Source organism: Meyerozyma guilliermondii, genomic scaffold, assembly GCF_000149425.1.
Source record: "Meyerozyma guilliermondii ATCC 6260 scaffold_5 genomic scaffold, whole genome shotgun sequence".
In the NCBI taxonomy this organism is placed as follows: domain Eukaryota; kingdom Fungi; phylum Ascomycota; class Pichiomycetes; order Serinales; family Debaryomycetaceae; genus Meyerozyma; species Meyerozyma guilliermondii.
This window is the reverse complement of record NW_001809796.1, coordinates 334,284-353,517: the sequence shown is the minus strand read 5'-3', so window position 1 is coordinate 353,517 and position 19,234 is coordinate 334,284. Positions and strand designations below refer to the sequence as shown.

Genomic DNA, 19,234 nt, shown 5'->3' with positions numbered 1-19,234 from the left:
AATGTTCTTAAGATTAATGTTCAGTATAATGATTATGACTGAACATCGCCTTAGCAAAATAGCATGAATGGATGAAATGAATGGATAAAACAAAGCATACAATGGATTAATGGCACGGTGGAGGCATATAATATATAGTGAAGAAGCTAATAAGCTTTGAAAAATACGATAATTTACAAAATGCTTGCAACCATAAATTGTGAGAAATATAAACCTTTGCTTATTCAAAGTAGAAGTGACTTATTTGAAGTAGAATTGACTTATTCAGAAGTAGAATTGACATATTCAAGAGATTAAAATTAACATATTCAGAAGTAGAATTGACTCATACAAAAGATTAAGAATTGACTTAATCAAAAGTAAAATTGACTTATTATTCGAGAAATTAAGAATTACTTATTTGAAAGTAGAATTGACTTTTCAAAGAATTAGAGTTCAATTATTCAAAAGTTGAATTGACATATTCAAGAAACTAGAATTGACTTGAATTTTACATGGTATAATAATCACATGTTCACTAACAAGCCAATACAATTACTGAGATTGACAAATAAGAACAAGTTGTACAATTTTTTAAAGAACATACTTGACAATGAGACTAGCTATTGCAGGCAATCCGTTTTCATAGATCTAACCATGGCTCCTCTTTTACCTGCTTCTTCTTCTACACCTATCAAAACAGCATTATACTGAACATATTTACAAGACACTATACATCAGTTCTTTGGCTCCTCAGAACCAGAGTTGTTCGATTCGTTCGATTCGTTATTCTTGTACAACTTCTCAAACACCTTCAAGGATTCATTCTGCAACTCCTCAGTCTTGCTCTTCAACTCGTTAGCATCGACTTCTTCACCGGCTTGGGCCTTAACCACAATTTCCCTCAAAGATCCAATTTGGGCTCTGAGCTTGTCGGCATCAGCAGATTCAATCTTGTCCTTAAACTCGTTCAAAGAGTTCTCGGTGTCGTTACACAATTGATCTCCTCTGTTGGCAGACTCGATGGCCTCTCTTCTGGCCTTATCGGACTCGGCAAACTTCTCAGCATCATTCACCATTTGCTCAATCTCAGATTCAGATAATCCAGAGGATCCAGCAACAGTGATGGAAGCATCCTTGTTAGAAGCCTTATCACGGGCAGACACCTTGATAATACCATCGGTGTCAATGTCAAAAGTGACCTCAATTTGAGGAACACCCTTTGGTGCTGGTGGAATACCAGACAATGTAAAGTTACCAATCAACTTGTTGTCTCTAGTCAATTCTCTCTCACCTTGGAACACTCTGATTTCCACGGAAGTTTGACCAGCGGATGCAGTAGAGAAGATTTGAGATTTCTTGGCTGGAATAGTGGTGTTTCTGTTGATCAATCTAGCGAAAACACCTCCCATGGTCTCGATACCCAATGACAATGGGGTGACATCCAACAACACAACGTCGGTAACATCACCAGCCAAAATACCACCTTGAATGGCAGCACCCATAGCAACAGCCTCATCGGGGTTGACAGCCTTAGAAGCATCTCTACCAAAGATAGACTTGACGGTTTCAATAACCTTTGGCATTCTCGACATACCACCAACCAAGATGACCTCGGAAATGTCGGAAGTGGACAAACCAGCATCCTTCAATGCCTTCTTACATGGCTCGATGGTCTTCTTAATCAAAGGCTCGACCAAGTTTTCAAATTGAGATCTAGAGAACTTTTGGTTGATATGCTTTGGACCGGAAGCATCGGCAGTGATAAATGGAAGGTTGATTTCGGTGGAGACAGTAGAAGACAATTCGATCTTGGCCTTTTCAGCAGCTTCTCTGATACGTTGAATTGCCATTCTGTCTTGAGACAAGTCGATACCAGACTCCTTCTTGAAGTTGTCTACGATTTGTCTAACAACAGCGATGTCGAAATCTTCACCACCCAAGTGAGTGTCACCATTAGTGGACTTGACTTCGAAAACACCAGCACCGATATCCAAAATGGAGATATCGAAAGTACCACCACCCAAATCGAAAACAGCCACAACTTGACCATCGTTCTTCTCCAAACCGTAAGCAAGAGCGGCAGCAGTAGGTTCGTTGACCACTCTCAACACATTCAAACCAACAATCTTACCGGCATCTTTGGTGGCTTGACGTTGGGCATCGTTAAAGTAAGCAGGACAAGTAACGACGGCGTTCTTGACTGGCTTACTCAAGAAAGATTCGGCAGTCTCCTTCATCTTGTTAAGGATGAAACCTCCGATTTGTTGAGGAGAGTACTTTTCGCCACGAGCTTCAATCCAGGCATCACCGTTTTCGTGTTTAACGATCTTGTATGGAACCTGGTTCAAGTCACGTTGGACTTCCTTGTCTTCGAAACGACGACCGATCAATCTCTTGGTGGCAAACAAGGTGTTCTCTGGGTTGACGACAGCTTGTCTCTTGGCAGGAATACCAACCAATCTCTCACCTTCTTTGGTGAAAGCAACAATGGAAGGAGTAGTTCTTCCACCTTCAGAGTTTTCGATAATCTTTGGGACCTTTCCCTCCATGATAGCCACGGCGGAATTGGTGGTTCCCAAATCAATACCAATGACAGGACCACCGGGGGCAGCTGTGGAGTTTGCACGAGCAAACAACCGTTTGCCCGCCAAGTTACGAACTGAGTTTCTAGCAGCTAACATATTAGTGAGGGAGCTGAAAATTTGCCGACTTTTCACCGCAATATATCCGAATTGGCGCACGACCATGGAATTTTCTAGGTCATGCCGGGGGAACACCCGTACACCAAATAGGCTGCAAAACACAACACGAAACACCGAAACAAAGAAAAATTTACAACAGCAAAAAGAGGCTCTTATATAGACATAATTTACGACATTTGGCAGCCATGCCATTAAATATTTTAGTGCAAGATTTTGTGCAGCTGCATGAACCCGTGCAACCGAGGTTGCATGAAGGCGGTTGCATGAGGGCGGTTGCATGAAGCTGTCGCATGGAGGCAGCTGCAGCCGCCTCCATCATCCCATAAGGTCAGCAGGAAGGTTGCCATTCATCACCCACGTAAGCAGCTTATCTCCGCGAAACTCTTCTATATAACCAATGATTTCGTCTGCTGATTTATCGTACTTTTGCATTCCTCGAGTTATGGCATCGCAAAGTTTTTTACGTCGTTGATACCGTTTTGATTGTTTTGAACGCAGATCTCCACGCCATTCATGCTTGCCAAATCGAGCATCTAATTCACATAAAGCAGGTTGGCCTCGAAATCCTTTTGTAAATTCATCGTAGATTTCACGAACCGTCATTGGATTGTGTAAAAAGTCAATGGTGATTTTCGGTTTTTTACTACTGGTGTTACCATTTGTGTCTTCAGAAAATGTGCGTTTGCGATCGTCGCCATCTAATGCAGTTGATGCATGTTGATTTGATGGTGCATGATGATGAAGAATGGATGACCCAGAAACGTGCTGTTGAGCCCTTACCGCTGCAGCAGCCACTGCCACTTGATGCAATTCCGGATCCATATTACTATCGAGATGTACTCCCGGTTGATCGACATTGGATGCGGCATCACCACCCTCGGATCCATTATGCGCGTCTTGTTCATTTTGCATCGCATGAAGAGATGAAAGAATTGCTTGTTGGTTTTTGTTTTCAAGAACTTCCGCCACAATAGCTGAAAGCTTATCAAGTTTATCAAGTTTGTTATCAACGAGTTGACGTAAATAATTAACCTCATTTGAAAGAATTTGTGAATGGTTTTGGTCATCAAGTTTGGTGACAATATCGAGGATCTTATCAAAGCTACGCAGAATCATATCTGCAGATACTTCTGATTCTGCATCGGCCACTGTAACTGTATCCATGTCATGCAGCACATCGCCGCGCGTTATCGATGGCGCATTCTCCATCAGAATCGACTTGAGCGACATCTGGGGGTTAAAATGTCGGGTTCAACGCAATGTAGGCTATATGCAGGTTGAAATGAAAGACTATAACATTCTAATAAATTTAGCCTCTATCGAGTACCAATTCCTATTCATACATGGGCTTTAGATTTGAACCCAAACACACTTATGATGAGGACATATATAAACTCTCACTTTCCGTTCATATAAGTTGTAAGTTGTAGCACCTTTTAGCATCTTACTCACTACTGTCACACATCCACCGAGCTTGTTTACGGGCTCATCATTTGTATCACAACCTGTTTTTTTAACTGGTATTCACTTCTTTTTTCAATGTTTTCCATATCTGTGGTGTTTAATGCAATTGTGTTCAGATCATTAACCCCATCATGTAATTCCTGCCTTTCGCTATCCAAACCTTCATCATCACTCTCGGATGAAATAGTCATTACACCATAAATATCTTGTTGCTCTAAGCACCCTAACCAAACATCAATGTCATAACCACTTGGATCAACAGGTATTAATCTATATTCTTGAGTACTCGGTCTGTATAATCTAATGTTTTGAATAGTAGTATTAGCGCATTCTGCAAATAATTTCGCGTCAAAGATAAATGCAGATATCGTTACAAATAACGACTGCAATGTCAAATATATTGTAATTATTTTCATTTTGAAATTGTTATATGATATCATCAAAGATATGCGGTGTTTAGGTGTATCTATATACTGTCCTTGTACTACTGATAACCTAAAAGACATGGGTAAACTTGCGTAGGCCTGTCCCTATAGCGTTCACGTTGAATGTGTGAGTGGGCGGCAGTCAAGATAGTAAAGCTATGTACTTCGAGAGTTTTTTGTTCTATCGTATAATTCTTTAAATAAGAATACACAAGACTTCTCAATTCTTCGGTGATATTTCACGGCACCAGCACGCTAACGCATTAACCATCTTGGAAGTACTTAACCGTTAGGCGCTCATCGAGTGCTTAATGAGTTGCCTCATTGGCCACGAAGTAGGAACCTGCATGGCCGCCTTTCTGCGGCAGGTCCTGCATTTTCCAACTGCGTGGAATGGCTGCAACTGAGTCAACTATAACCTATTCGAAATCTATGAAGTGTGTTCATTACAATATCCTATTTTGACCTCTGTTGATCTGAACTTTCTTATTTGGCACCAAGATTATTCATCTTGTCGATGAGCCGCTGTCTTTAGAAATTAAGTTCCTTTTTTCCCTTTTTGGCTCAATAGCTTCTTAGTCTTTTGAATCTATTTTGGTTTTACTGAGTTGAAATATCGTGAAAGTAGGATTTTGCTATATGAGTTCTGTTGAGATAATCATACTTTAACAGAATTGATGAATGCAATAATAAGTGAAAATAGATGAAGGTGAACTGAACAATGATTATGGAATCCTAAATTCATTTCCATGTTTACTTGAACTTTAAAGCAGCCCCATATTATTGAGCCAGATACCATCATTTTCGAACAATCATCTTTTCAAACAATCATCTATTTCGGACAATAATCTATTTCGGACAATCAGTTGGTAACTATTGTGCTTGTTTCGTATGCTTTCTTATGTTCTAATATATCAACAGGTCTATATTCACCTCCTTCATCATGGCGTTGCCAAACAATGCCAATAACCCAATTTCCCTGCCGTCATTACTGAGGTAAATTGTTCGACAAAAACCAAGTTTCAATTTTTCAGTAACGTCTCTGATTTGATCGAGGTTCAGTTGTCGAGGTAAAAGAAAGCCAAAACTGGATGAAAATTGTCGCATTTGCCCGCAAAGCGTCTCCAAATTAAACGGTTTCATTTGCTCAAGATCAAACTGTCCTGACTTCTTGTACAGTGGTCCACCCCATGGAGGAGAACAAAAGACAAAGTCGAACATTTCATTTTTCAGTTTCTTGTTCTTCATTCTGATGCCATAAGGAATCCAGTCTGTTTTATTTTGTAGCTCATTCCAGTCTCCCAATTGTGTCCATATTCGATCCAACACTCCATAAATACCAGCATTGTGTACCGTACACTGAAGATTATTGGGCAGAATATCCACGGCCCCGACTGATGGAAAATAGTGTGCAAATTGAATAGCATTTCCTCCTCCTCCGCAACATACATCGAGTATTTTCCGTGCATTGGGAAGCAATTCTTTCACTAATCGTGCAATAAATATTGCCAAAGCTTCTGGAGTCACCGAGTACCATAGTTCAGATGTCATGTATACACCTTCATCGAATCGACTAAAAAGGTCGTATCTCTTTTTCCAGTACTTTTTGCATTCTGAGGGTAATGTGTGGTAGTTGTGGAGTAGTAGCTCGTCCTCGGGAGCTATATAGAAGTCCATGAAAATGAAAATGGAGAGATGAGATAAAAGTGGAGATGAGATGAGATGAGATGCGCGGCTAGAATTATTAGATGATTTTGAATTCGATTAACCATTTTTTCAATTTGATTGAAAGGATTTTTCAGTTGGATCAGTCAATCATGCTCATTCCTATTGTCTATATTACATCCTCATTACTTTTCCGTCAGTCAAAAATATCTTCTCTTCGTTATGCATTCTCTCGAGTGCCGCGCGACTCTCGGTTGGAGCATATACTTCTTCCTGCGCAAGGTTTGCATTGACCGCTTCCACAACGGTGTCAATGGCACAAGAAGTGGTCTCGTTCTCGAAGAGCGGCGTGCGCACAACTTCGGCCATAAGTCTAACAAACTTGGCGTATCTTTCGTTCGTAATCTCACTATTACGATTGGCGTTTGATGCGGTCGAAATATGAAGATTATCAAGATTGCGCTGAACTGAAGTGTCTGCTAGCGACTCTTGTTCTGAGGAATCCGGAGTTTCTGCTGATTCGGATGAAGCCGTGGCATTGGACTCGGGTGTTTGTCTTTCTCTCAACCTTGCACTGGTTCTTGTTCTTGAAGGAATGACTTCTTCCTCGCTGTCGGTTTCACTTTCCGCACCATCGCTCTCATTGTCTTCCTCCGTCCTTCTCTTCTTGGCATGGGACTTTCTTGTGACCTCCTTGAAGAGAGCAAAACGTAACATCTCTTCCGCAACTTTGGCATCCTTGACATCAATGGTTCTGGATAGACGAACCTTGGCATGTGCAGTTGCAAGACGAATAAGCGTTTCCAAAGTTCTTGCCGTAATAGGAGCTGTGTGACGCTGGTTCATGTCGATGAGATCATTTCTCAATGCAGAATACGTCTCAGTGATATACTCAGACGAAGCATTTGTCAAAACTGGTTGCACTCTCTGCTTGGCATATTGAATATACTTTTTCAAAAACGGTATAGACACAAGCGTCTTCTTACGTGATGCCTCTTCGCCGGCAATGAGTGCATTGAACTTTTCAAAGACTGGTTGTTCTTGTAATTCTTGTTCTGCAGTAGACTCGTCGCCAACTGCAAGGGAAACCGTCGATTTTTCACGAATCGGTTCACCCTCCACTAATCCTGGAGGAATAAACCGATGCATTCGCAAAACGTGTTCCGAAATAATACGGTCTCTTGTAGGTTGTACATCATCAGTGACCACGAAAAGTAAATCGAAACGAGACAAAAGGGAGTCAGGCAAAGCGATGTTCTTGTGTGGATCTTTATGGACATCGTACTGGCCAAACACGGGATTTGCGGCGGCTATGACCGAACAACGAGCATTTAACGTAGTATGAATACCTGCCTTTGCAATGGTAACCGTTTGCTGTTCCATGACTTCGTGAATGGCCACACGATCAATGTCAGACATCTTATCGAACTCATCAATACAAACAATACCTCTATCGGCCAATACCATTGCACCTGCTTCGAGTCGTCTTTCTCCTGTTTCCCTGTCTGAAGTGACGGCTGCGGTGAGACCAACACCAGACGATCCTCTACCGGTTGTAGCAATAGCCAAGGCTGCGGTGTTTAAGACAAATCTAAGCATTTGAGATTTGGCTGTCGAAGGATCTCCCACCATCAAAATATTGATGTCTCCACGAAGATGGGTACCATTGTCGAGATTCTTTTCGACACCTCCCATGAGCATAAGCAATACTGCCTTCTTGATGTAGTCGAATCCATAGATGGAAGGAGCCAAACTGTGGGAAAGAATGTCGAAAATTTTCTTCTCTTTCGACATCTTGTTGATGTTTCTGATATCTATATCGGTCAATTTGTCTTGGAAAGCAACACCAGTAGACCTCGCATGCAACGGATACACCGAATTGGCCAAAATTACCGTTTTGAAAGACGAACTATTATTATTGGCACCTCCAAGGGCACGATATACACCCACAATCTGGATACGATCGCCGGGCTTGGTGGTGTCCACCAAATCATCATCCAAAATCACGTCCACCGAACGCGGAAGCTGACCTGCTGGGGCAGATTCGGGCATTTCTTGCACCGAAATTTTTTGATGATCGCGATAAGTAGAGTAACCATATTCGGTGGTTAATTTGTTACCGTCCAAATCTTCAGTGGGGTAGATTGCCGGAGTGGAAATTGGGTCGAACGAGGTGGTTTGGTCGCGGTAATCTCTAGCGTAAAATCGATTGGTTTCCTCGGCGTAGTGGACGGAGCGAATGATTTTTGGCCGCACCAAAGACGCTCTGGTGACAATACCTTCTACAGACACCATTTTGGAGATATGGTTCGAGGTAATGGACCGGGGCGACACGTGATGGTCACCTAAAGACCCTTTAAACGAAAGATAGAACTGCTGGTTTTCATCCATGTGGTCAAATCTCGAATCATTGGGGTCGTAAATCGTCAACACCGTATCACGCAACGCTCTTTCGCACGCTGGGAGGAAATCTGCTGGAGTATTAAGAAGACCCAGCCAGAATTCACGGTCAAATTCCCGGATTTCATCGAGAGAAACCGTCAACCGGAATTTGCCCTTTGTCAACATATCGCGGATTTGTGACCTGTATTCGACATTATTGGAGTCGATTCGATCGAGAAATTCTTGGAAACGACGAACGCGGTCACCGAACACGGCATCGATGGGCTGGTCTGTCAGGTCGTCCATGATGAAGAAGAAAATGCGGTGCGACGCGTTCAATTTGTCTCGATTGGGACGCTAGGTGCAGGATGAGCTCAAACGGATTAATTGCCTGACATCATGCAGGATATCACCAAGAGAAAAAAGGTGGGGTGGGGGGCTATTTATGTGGTGGCAACGGGCAAACGGGGGTCATTCCGTTGGGTAGTTGGCAGCCGAAATTGCGCTTGCGCAGCAGAAGCTTGCAGTGGAAGCGTGCATTGGAAATATGCATTGGATGCCGTAGTGCATATGCAGGTTCGCCGATGCTGCAGTATGTTGCAGAATAAAGAATAAGAACTGAAAGTTCGTCTAAGGAGTTATCGATCATTCATATGAAGATCAATCGATGTCGTCGTAATGAACTCCACTATTGAAGTCTATAAATTTTTCGATTTTTAATTTTTTCAATTTATTTTTGCATTTTACATTATTTGCAATTTTTATAAACTCCACCCAGTGTAGCTTTCCAGCCCGAAAACTTTTGGCCATCTTTCAAACTCAAGCGCAGCCGGACGGTACTTTCTGTTCTTCTCACTTTCCAACAAACTAGCATAGCTCCAATCCAAAAAGTCTTCGAGATTGTAATTGTGCTTGCGAAATGGCTCTTTGAAAATCGTCGCCAAAGTTGCAACATTGGGATGGTAATGGGTCATAAGCGTCTCAAGTTCCCACACAGAAGAGCCAATGGCCTTCGTTTTAAGAGGGTCTTGTTCATCGTTGTCAAAGGGATCCGTATAATTTGTAACGTTGGGATTATGGACCATAATCATGCATGTGGGGTGTCTTTTGAGCAAGTTATATATGAAAGGAATGACGATAACCACTCCAGAAGCACTGGATGTGAGTGCTAGTCTAGCAAGTCTCTTGATAAACGAAGCTATAAGTGCTGCAGACAAATGGGTGGACGAAAGGAAAAGATCACAGAGACGAAAGTACCTCGACCGATACCTGGTGTACATCATTCTCGGAGTAAGAAGCGAGTATAGCTTGGTGTAGAAGTCTGGGTATTCCAAATTGAATGTTTTCATGAGTTCATAGAGCGAATTGAGTGCTAAAATAGGCACAATTTCTCCTCCGCTGTTATAACTGTCTGTCAAGAAATCCATGAGACGTTGAGGTTGAGCCATGTGGGGGATGATCCGGTTGTGGAGAATGAGCAAAACTGACTTGTACTGGTTCTGGGTCAAGGGAAAAGTTAATAGGGTTAATATAGCCTTTTGGAATTGGCTCTTGAAAGAAGACCGTTTGTAGGCACCATTGGGAAGAAGTCCATTAGTCCATAACGGAGCGTCTTCCAACACCTCGGCGACCACGAGAGGGTCCTTGAGAATGGTGTATACGTTGGCAAACACCAGCTGTAATTTTTCAGGCGAAAAAGTCTTTTTGAGTGTCTTCAATTCTTCGTCCAACTGGTTGAAAAAATAAAATTGAAGGTCCCAATTTGGACCGAAAAGTGATTTGAATTCGAAAACCAAAAAGTCATCGCTGGTCCCGTCACCCAAGGGAACACAGTCACGAGATATGAGAGAGGTGACAGCCCGGGTATAGGTTCTAGATGCAAAATATGGATCGGAAGGTGCCGACTTGAAATACTGCGATTCCAACCGCACCAAATTCATGAGTATTTCCAACAAGTCCACCTGGATCGAGAGCCGGGCGGAAAACGTCCCGGAAACCAATTGGAACCCCAAGTTTTTATATCGTTCGTACTTCTCGACCAACCATTTGACGACCAAGGTCTTCTTTTCATCATACGATTTGCGGCTTATCAAAAGACTTTCGGCCATGAGCTTCTCAAATACGTTGAAAAGAGACACCGCGATCTTTCGACCTGATTTTTCCACTTCTTCATCATCATTTTTCTCCAAAATCGTAATGACTTGATCAAAGTGATCGAGCAATTTCACAATATTATTGTAGTTTTTCTGAGAAATTATAGGCTCAGCCAACGCATCCACGTCACTCACAGAGGGAATTGAAACACCCTTGGCCCGTTTCCCAGCCTGAGAAACACTTTTGGCCTTTCTTTTTGGTGCCATCTTTACAGTACTATAACTCTACAATTTCCGATGAGCATCGCATCCTGGGTTACCCGGCCTCCTCCCACCACTATAAAGCGCGGCAGATTTCGCACACTTCTTCAGTATGACCTTCCAAGTTTTTACAACATATGATGAAATCTCGCGTACTAGCCTACATTTCCCCCGGAGTAGAGTCTCTCGAGATTCCTCTGGAATGCTTTTCATACGAGAAGATGGGATTTAATGGTGAAAGCGTTTGGCGCAAACAACCTTGTTACAACAAACAGACGCGGAGAACTTCTGACCCCAAGGTATACTCCTCTCTATTATTCTGCTACTCTGCTACTCTTGCTAATTCTATCGCTAAACTTTATTGCTAAGCTTTTTGTCTATTTCTTCTTCCTGTGCTTCGATTTTTCGAATGCGAAAGTACTGCATACAACCGAACGTATACAAAATCAGACTAACTACAGCCTAACCTAGTGATTCCATTCACTTCGGTTCCATTGATTAGCTTATTGAGCTCCATTGAGCTCCATTGACTACAGCGCGGCGGACTAATTATACATTAAGCGACTAGATGAAGGTTTCGTAAGGAACTGGGGCCAAGGTTTGAGGAACATTGTCAACGGTTTTGACGATCCTAGCCTCTCTAGGCTTGGCTGGCTGTCTCTTCAAGAACACAGTCTCACCCTTGGCCTTGGCCTCTCTCTTCTTAGCAGCATTGGTCTTGACTCTGTTCAAGAATTCTTGACGACAAGCGGAGTGCTTAACGTGCTCGACTCTCAAGTTGACTCTCTTTTCAAGGTATCTGTTTCCAACAATCTTGTGGATAATAACTCCAACGGATGACTTGGTAACGTTGTAAACCACACCAGTCTTACCGTGGTAGTATTTGTGGGGCATACCTTTTTGGATGGAACCGTTGGCTTTAATGTCTACGATATCACCAACCTTGTAGGTCTTCATGTAGGTGGACAAGGGAATGGCACCATGCTTCTTGAAGTCACGCTGGAAAGCGTAACGAGTACCCGATCTGTAACCATGCGATTTACCCATGTTGATGCAGTTGAGAGTTGATTGAAAAATTTTGAGGTTGAATGCGCGGTCAGGTGGAGGGGCCCAGGGCTCCGCCCTGGTATGTGCAGGTCCACTGAGATTGGGTTGCAAATCAAGTTGCACCTAACTGAAATGCGGTTGCAATTCTGTGTCAATGAAGACAATTTCTACTAGGTAGGTTTTCAATTATTGTTTCATTCATATAAGCCCGCTATATGTGTTTGAGGTTAACATCGTGTTTAAAGTGGTTCCGGCTGTATCCAAACCACAATCCTATGCCAACAAGGAAGGTAGTTCCGAGAACTGCGCAAGCATAATTCATATTGGAAGTTGTGACTGGGTTATAGAGGGGGAAATTGAGCCAAACCATGATGAAACACGCCCAAATAACCGAGGCAATGTTCATAGGAAGTCCGAAGCGACCGAGTGAAAAATATGGCAAGTCTTTGTTTTCCACACAAACCACTTCCAGGGCTGGAAATCTGACTCTGGGAGACAGCGAGAAGCTGGATTTGAACATAAGACAGGCAATGGGGAAAATGTACGACAAATTGATGCAAATCATTGCGGAACCCAACACCGCATTTAAAGCGGTACTGGAGCCGAGGATGATGGTTCCGATTATTAAACCAATTATGGTGGTGAAATAAAGGGCGTTTATGGGAGACTGGAACGTTGGGGACACTTTTCCAAAGAAACTTTGGCCAAAAGGAAGTCCGTTGGATTTTGCAAATGCCCATATTAATCGAGAGGTGGAGCAGTAATAAAGGTAGGTGGAACCCACAAATGTCAAAATCAAAAACAAGATTCCGATGGTGGTTAAGGCGTTGGAATTGAATGCATCGTACATCAATTGCACAATGGGAAGTCCACCCATGGGTGCTTCCATATTTTTCTCGTTGACAATACAGAACATGTAGACGATGGCTGCGAGGAAAGCTACCAATGCCGACACAGTATTGGAGATAACCATCACCAAAGGCACATTTTTTTCGGGCTGAATAATTTCGTCGGTCATATGAGCAGCACAGTCGTAAAAGGTAATTGAAGCAATACTAGGAAGCAACCCCAAAAAGAAAACTAGTCCATTGGAGCTCCATCCGGTTTCATTGGAGAGTTCTTTGAAGACATAAGTGGCAGATCTTTTCGGATGAGCCTTGACAAGCAAGGCAATAAGAATGAAAAGCGTACCAATATTTATCACTCCCACAAGACCATTGGTTAACCACGTTAAGCACCGAACTCCATAGGCATTTATGAGGTGTCCCAGGAGATACACCGCCATGTAAATGAGATAAAAGTGCCATTTTTCAGCAACAAATTCCGGATGGTACATGATTGCAAGTGACAAGATGAACAGTGCTGCAATATAGGTGGAACTTACACAAGCAAATATCCATCCAGCACAGGATAAAACCCCGACAAAAAAGCTCAAAATTGACTTGGCATGGTCGGGAGCAAGACAGTAAGTCCAATGGACCTGGGCTGAAGAGTGAGGGTAAGCGGCTGCAATTTCTGCCAACGAATAGCAGACTATCAAGTCAAAAAAAACCGCCAATATGAACCCATAGATGAACACAGGCAGTCCTCCAACTCCCACTACGGTGGAGAGAAATGTACCAATGGCCAAAGCTGAGCAGATCAACGAAAATTGAAGACCACAAGCTGTCCAAAGGCCGAATCTTTTGACCAAATGTCCATCTTCAGAGGTGATGGAAGTTTGTTCCACGGTGAAGGGAGATTTGTCTGACATGGAGCAATAAATAATAATTGGTATTTAAACCAGTGATTCAAGAAATTGAAAAGTGACTGAAAAGTGACTGGAATCTGAACTAGCAGATTGGATTGACGATCGATAAGTTGAAATGAAATATAATTTTCGGAATTCAATTCCAATTGTTTGATCCAACCTATTATGGGTGCAAATCTTCAATTAGTCAACTAAGCCTTCAAATTTTCTTTAAACGTTAAATCAGATTTTAGTTTCTGATGCAACTCTTGCAGCAATATTTATGCTTAAGGCAACTAATGGCGATATGCTCCAATCTATATATATCTGTGATGAGATAGCCGCTAGTAAACGCCCGCGGTTCCGGCCGTATTTGGCACCAAATCGCTAGCGGCTGATAGTTGATTGAGATTTTGCGCGGGGAAAAACCGGGGCACACGACCCCGCTTATCTTTGGCCATAGCGAGGAATGCATATGTATCTGGGGCGGGCGGCACTGCCCGATGCGGCAAGTGCGCCTCAGGGCGCATCGACACGTCAAAGTTTATCAATGGATCCTGCACACCGCCGCAAAAACGCCGCACACACCGTGCGATCATTGCATTTTGGCTGTAAAAAATCCTGCACCACTGCATTATCTGGCTATAAATGTTGTTGGCGCTACGAACCTGGGTCATCATTCCTGATCGGGGGTGTAATTGATATCATTGATGCCAAGAAGCAACTGAAGAATATCTTATCTATAAAAGATACTAAGCCCCGTCAGATCTCAAAATAATTTATCAATCTGATCAATCTCCATTAATATCTCGATCAATAATTTCATCCATAATTCAATAGCTTCTTCAATAATGCTCAAAAAAGGAGACTACGTCGTGGACGTCGTGGACGTAGAAAAGTGTGAGCCCCATACCAGTCAGGTGGTCACCACTGGATTTTCAGATTTTAATGATAAACTCGATATTGAAAAATATGGCCAGACAGAAAGACGACTTTCGTCCAGACATGTAGCGTTGATGATCATTGGCCAATCCATAGGTACTGGATTATTCATAGGATTGGCTACCCCCTTACAAACTTCCGGGTCACTTTCGCTTCTTCTTGGATTTTTATGGTGGTCTTGTTTGTGCATCTGGCCATTGATGCAATGTGTGGCAGAAATGTGTTCTTATTTGCCAATTAAAGGAACTTTTATTCATTTTGCCGCCAGATGGGTGGACCCAGCGCTTGGGTTTGCTTGTAGTATTATCTACATTTACACATCGTTGATGTTTGTGTGCCTTGAAGCTACGGCGGTGGCTTCCGTGGCCAGCTACTGGACCGATGTCAGTCCTGCGGTTTTCATTATTGTTTCGCTTGTTTTGTTTGCATTTTTCAACGTGTTCGGTGTCAATTGGTACGGAGAAGTTGAGTTTGTTTCGTCAATGCTCAAGGTGCTTTTGATCGTTGGGTTGATGTTTTTTGGTTTAATTTCCATGTGCGGAGGAAACCCTCAAAAAGACGCTTATGGCTTCCAGCATTGGAAGGAGGGTGGTCTTATGAAACCGTACTTGGTAGGCGGCTCTACAGGCAAGTTTCTTGGGTTGTGGAATGTTCTTATCTACGCAGCTTTTGCCTGTGGAGGTCCAGATCTTTTGGCTATGATTGCCGGTGAAGTTACTCATCCACGAAAAGTGATCCCCTTGGCAGGAAGAAGAGCGTATATCCGGATCTATTTGTTCTACTTTGGTGGTATTTTCTTCATGAATACCCTCTGTGCTTCCAACAATCCTACCCTCGTTGCTGCTTCCGCAGCTGGTAAAGCCGGTGCTGCTGCTTCTCCCTGGGTTATTGGTATCAAATCTGTGGGTGTACATGGGCTCGACGATATGGTGAACGCCGTTATTATGACGGCTGCTTGGTCTTGTGGGAATGGGTTTGCTTACGGTGCCATTAGATGTACCTATAGTGCATCTTTGGCAGGTTATCTTCCTCGGTTTTTTTCCAAATGCTTGAAGAATGGAGCTCCCATTTACTGTGTGTTTCTCACCGTCGCTGTGGGCTGCTTGGCTTTCTTGAGTGTTTCCAAATCCACAGCTACAGTTTTCAACTGGTTTGTCAACTTGGCTACCACCGGATTATTATGCGCTTACTTGGTGCTTTGGGCATGCTACTTCAAGTTTAGAAAGGCTATTGAAGCCCAAGGAATCAGCTACAAGAACGAAATGTACTTCCATGCTCCACGGTTTGTTCACCCTATGATGACATACTACGGAGTATTTTTCAATGTGGTTGTGCTTTTCTTTAACGGGTTCTGGATATTTTTCCCCGGACAATTCAGCGTTGCAAACTTGTTCACCTCATACTTTGCTCCAGTATTCATGTGTGTGTTGTACTTTGGATGGAAGTTCGTGAAGAAGACACACATAAGAACGGCTCTCGAAGCAGATATAACTACTGGAAAGGCTGAAATTGACGAAGAAGAGCTTTTGGAGCTTGAAGAAGACCAGAAACATCCTCGCAAGACGGGACTTGCATGGAGAATATGGTATGCTGTGTCGGACTTTTGCTTTAACTGAAGTGATGAACGAACAAAATTTGTTGAAGCTCTTTTTATGAGCAGAGTTGATGAAAGTTAGTGGTGGATAAAGTTTTCATACTTTCAGCATACCTTGAGTATTGATGAAGTCATGAGCAAAGCCTTTGAAAATATAACATCTTAAGAAATGGAACGTTTAAGAAATTCAAGACAGATCTAGACAAGGAAAGTCTCTAAACATAAGTCAAAGAGATCATAGACAAAAATGGTAATACAAGTCTTTTATATAACTTGAAAGCTAAAGTTACTCAGATATCTAATAGAACCAAATGTCATATATAACATACAACCAAGCCAATCGTTTCATATAGATACCCTCTAGTATCCTCTAGTATACTACTGTCTCATTGATACCAAACCATACATTTCTCTTCAGTTCGATGTCTAGCAATCCGACTATCTCGTAAGTCTACGACGCACAAAGGTTAATTCGCAGCCACTATCTCCTCCACTTAATGCCCTGCATGCATAGCTGGAACTTTCCAAACTTCAAGCATTTGTATGCAGCGTTTGTATGCGGGGAGACAAAACGCTCGTACGTCAGCCTAAACGAGTTATCTGGGATTCTAGACGACGTATGGGCAGATTGTTGATATGTACAAGAACGCCCGCGGTGCGGCGCTGACGTGCAGGTGACAGGCTTCTATACATAAGAAGAGAGCCGGCCCTTTCAACAACAAAAGTGAAAGTTCCTCTATCTACACTGAAGATTCATCTTGCTCCACGTACGTGTATTGTCGGGGTTCAAAGCTGAGCCCCGGACGAGATGTCATCCCCGCAAAAGTCTTGGCAGACGGCAGATAAGCACGCCGTGCATATAAGTGAACGGCATTGATGTGTCTTATCTTGAAAAGTGCCTTGGCGAGATAACAAAGAGTATAAAAAAGCCAGGTTTTGCACACAATCAGGCACGGAGAAACCGGTACAACCAACCCCTACCGTTTGACTGTTTATTGTTAGCCAATTGCTGTTGGTTTTATCACTCAGCATCTCATCGTCAAAGCATCGCTTTCCTGCAGATACCGCCGGGGTGTTCCTAATCGGGCCATAAAAAGCAGCAACGCCGTGCGTATCGGAACGGCGAAAACTATATTTTCTGGGGAACTCCGACTCTTTTTCACAACATGACCACAGATTTTGAGAAGGGCCTCTCGAGGCAGTCGACTGATGTCCACTCGATGTTGTCGAGACATACCGAGGATTACAATCTTTATGTAGCACGGTCGAACCCATCAACAAATCTCGCATACGAAGAAGGTCATGCATTGAAAAAACGTTTAGATGCAAGACATGTTACTATGATCGCTATTGGAGGTGCCTTGGGTACAGGGTTGTTGATTGGAACCGGTTCCGCTTTGAAAACGGCCGGTCCCGGTGCTATTTTGGTGGCCTACTCGGTGATCGGTTTCGTGGTATATATGGTTATGTGTGGGTTGGGAGAGGTAGCAACGTTTGTTCCTCTTGCCAATGGTTTTGCGGGTTACTGTAACCGGTACGTGGACCCAGCTTTGGGTTTTGCTTGTGGCTATGTCTATCTTTTCAAGTACTTGATCTTGCCGGCTAACCAGTTGGTGGCTGGTTCACTTACGGTACAATATTGGGTCAGCAAAGAGAGATTGAATCCGGGGGTTTGGATCACGATCTTCTTGTTGATTATCGTGGGTGTGAATGTGTTAGGTGTGAGATTTTTCGGAGAAATCGAGTTTTGGTTATCAACCTTGAAAGTCATCACTTGCTTGGGATTGATTTTACTCTTGTGGGTGATTGCTCTTGGAGGCGGTCCTACCCACGACAGAATTGGCTTTAGGTACTGGAAGAACCCAGGAGCATTTTTACACTACGCTGATGCTTCCAAGGATTTGTTTATTCCCGGCTCAAAGGGCCGTTTTGTGGCTTTTGTTTCTGTCTTGGTCACAGCAGTTTTCGCTTTCTTGGGTACAGAATTGTGTGGTATCACGTTTGCCGAGTGTGCTCGTCCCAGAAGAGCCATTCCAAAAGCCATTAAATTGACATTTTATCGTATTGTGGTTTTCTATGTGCTTTCCATTTTCTTTTTGGGAATGTGCGTTTCGCCTAAAGATCCACTTCTTTTGTCTGCATCTGGAAGCGACGCCAGTGCTTCTCCTTTTGTCATTGCCATCAAGAATTCAGAGATACATGGATTGGACCACGTTATCAACGCTTGTATCTTACTTTTTGTTTTATCGGCTGCAAATTCTGATATGTATATTTGCTCCAGAACCATTTATGGGTTGGCAGTTTCAGGTTACGCGCCCAAATTCTTCTCCAAAACTAACAGAATGGGTGTTCCTTACTACGGAGTGGGCTTAAGTTTCCTCTTTTGCTTGTTGGCATACATGACAGTGTCCAGTGGAGCCGCCGAGGTGTTCCAGTACTTTGTCAATGTCGTCAGTTTGACCGGTTTAATTGCCTGGGCATGTATCCTCGTGATCCACATAAAATTCATGAGAGCGTGCAAGAAGCAAGGAATCGATAGAAAGCGGGATTTGGCTTACAGATCTCCATTCCAACCTTTTGGTTCATATTTTGCATTGGTGGTTTGCGTGATTGTGATCTTTGTGAAAAACTTTACCGTGTTCTTGGGTAGCACTTTCACCTACAAGTCGTTCATAACTGGCTACATCGTGTTGCCTGTGTTTGTGATCATGGGTCTTGCCTACAAACTCATTAAGAAAACTTCGATAATCAGATCGAGCGATGTCGATTTGGAAACTTTTAAAGACGTCATTGATGCTGAAGAAGAAAAGTTTGCCGCAGACGCTGCTGAAAAGGAAGCTCTCAGAGAGGCACAAGGAAACCCCCACGACAAGGAATGGTACTACAACAAGTTCATCGGATGGCTTTTCTAGTAATGTAATGATTATATTAAGAAATTCGCAGCCAAT

General features: G+C 42.9%; 10 protein-coding genes across 10 annotated transcripts; 2 read left to right on the top strand and 8 right to left on the bottom strand. All coding sequences in view use genetic code 12, as the record gives it.

The window, feature by feature from the left end:
• Positions 1-716: 716 nt before the first annotated feature.
• Positions 717-2,963, bottom strand: SSC1 (Hsp70 family ATPase; the record flags this gene model as incomplete). The annotated part of the gene is made up of 1 exon (XM_001483364.1): positions 717-2,963. One exon carries the CDS (start codon positions 2,961-2,963, stop codon positions 717-719), a length of 2,247 nt encoding a protein of 748 aa, XP_001483414.2.
• Positions 2,964-2,999: 36 nt separating this feature from the next.
• On the bottom strand, positions 3,000-3,914 carry PGUG_04142 (uncharacterized protein; the record flags this gene model as incomplete). The annotated part of the gene is made up of 1 exon (XM_001483363.1): positions 3,000-3,914. The coding sequence occupies one exon, from the start codon at positions 3,912-3,914 to the stop codon at positions 3,000-3,002; it is 915 nt and encodes a 304-aa protein (XP_001483413.2).
• Positions 3,915-4,162: 248 nt separating this feature from the next.
• On the bottom strand, positions 4,163-4,654 carry PGUG_04141 (uncharacterized protein; the record flags this gene model as incomplete). Its single annotated transcript, XM_001483362.1, has 1 exon — positions 4,163-4,654. One exon carries the CDS (start codon positions 4,652-4,654, stop codon positions 4,163-4,165), a length of 492 nt encoding a protein of 163 aa, XP_001483412.2.
• Positions 4,655-5,479: 825 nt separating this feature from the next.
• PGUG_04140 (RNA methyltransferase) lies at positions 5,480-6,250 on the bottom strand (the record flags this gene model as incomplete). The annotated part of the gene is made up of 1 exon (XM_001483361.1): positions 5,480-6,250. One exon carries the CDS (start codon positions 6,248-6,250, stop codon positions 5,480-5,482), a length of 771 nt encoding a protein of 256 aa, XP_001483411.2.
• Positions 6,251-6,412: 162 nt separating this feature from the next.
• On the bottom strand, positions 6,413-8,926 carry MCM3 (MCM DNA helicase complex subunit; the record flags this gene model as incomplete). Its single annotated transcript, XM_001483360.1, has 1 exon — positions 6,413-8,926. One exon carries the CDS (start codon positions 8,924-8,926, stop codon positions 6,413-6,415), a length of 2,514 nt encoding a protein of 837 aa, XP_001483410.2.
• A 455-nt stretch (positions 8,927-9,381) lies between these two features.
• Positions 9,382-10,980, bottom strand: NOC4 (ribosome biosynthesis protein; the record flags this gene model as incomplete). Its single annotated transcript, XM_001483359.1, has 1 exon — positions 9,382-10,980. One exon carries the CDS (start codon positions 10,978-10,980, stop codon positions 9,382-9,384), a length of 1,599 nt encoding a protein of 532 aa, XP_001483409.2.
• Positions 10,981-11,538: 558 nt separating this feature from the next.
• Positions 11,539-12,021, bottom strand: PGUG_04137 (60S ribosomal protein eL21; the record flags this gene model as incomplete). Its single annotated transcript, XM_001483358.1, has 1 exon — positions 11,539-12,021. One exon carries the CDS (start codon positions 12,019-12,021, stop codon positions 11,539-11,541), a length of 483 nt encoding a protein of 160 aa, XP_001483408.1.
• A 211-nt stretch (positions 12,022-12,232) lies between these two features.
• Positions 12,233-13,774, bottom strand: HNM4 (Hnm4p; the record flags this gene model as incomplete). Its single annotated transcript, XM_001483357.1, has 1 exon — positions 12,233-13,774. One exon carries the CDS (start codon positions 13,772-13,774, stop codon positions 12,233-12,235), a length of 1,542 nt encoding a protein of 513 aa, XP_001483407.2.
• An 827-nt stretch (positions 13,775-14,601) lies between these two features.
• PUT4 (Put4p) lies at positions 14,602-16,308 on the top strand (the record flags this gene model as incomplete). The annotated part of the gene is made up of 1 exon (XM_001483356.1): positions 14,602-16,308. The coding sequence occupies one exon, from the start codon at positions 14,602-14,604 to the stop codon at positions 16,306-16,308; it is 1,707 nt and encodes a 568-aa protein (XP_001483406.1).
• A 1,144-nt stretch (positions 16,309-17,452) lies between these two features.
• DIP5 (Dip5p) lies at positions 17,453-19,198 on the top strand (the record flags this gene model as incomplete). The annotated part of the gene is made up of 1 exon (XM_001483355.1): positions 17,453-19,198. One exon carries the CDS (start codon positions 17,453-17,455, stop codon positions 19,196-19,198), a length of 1,746 nt encoding a protein of 581 aa, XP_001483405.1.
• Positions 19,199-19,234: the final 36 nt, after the last annotated feature.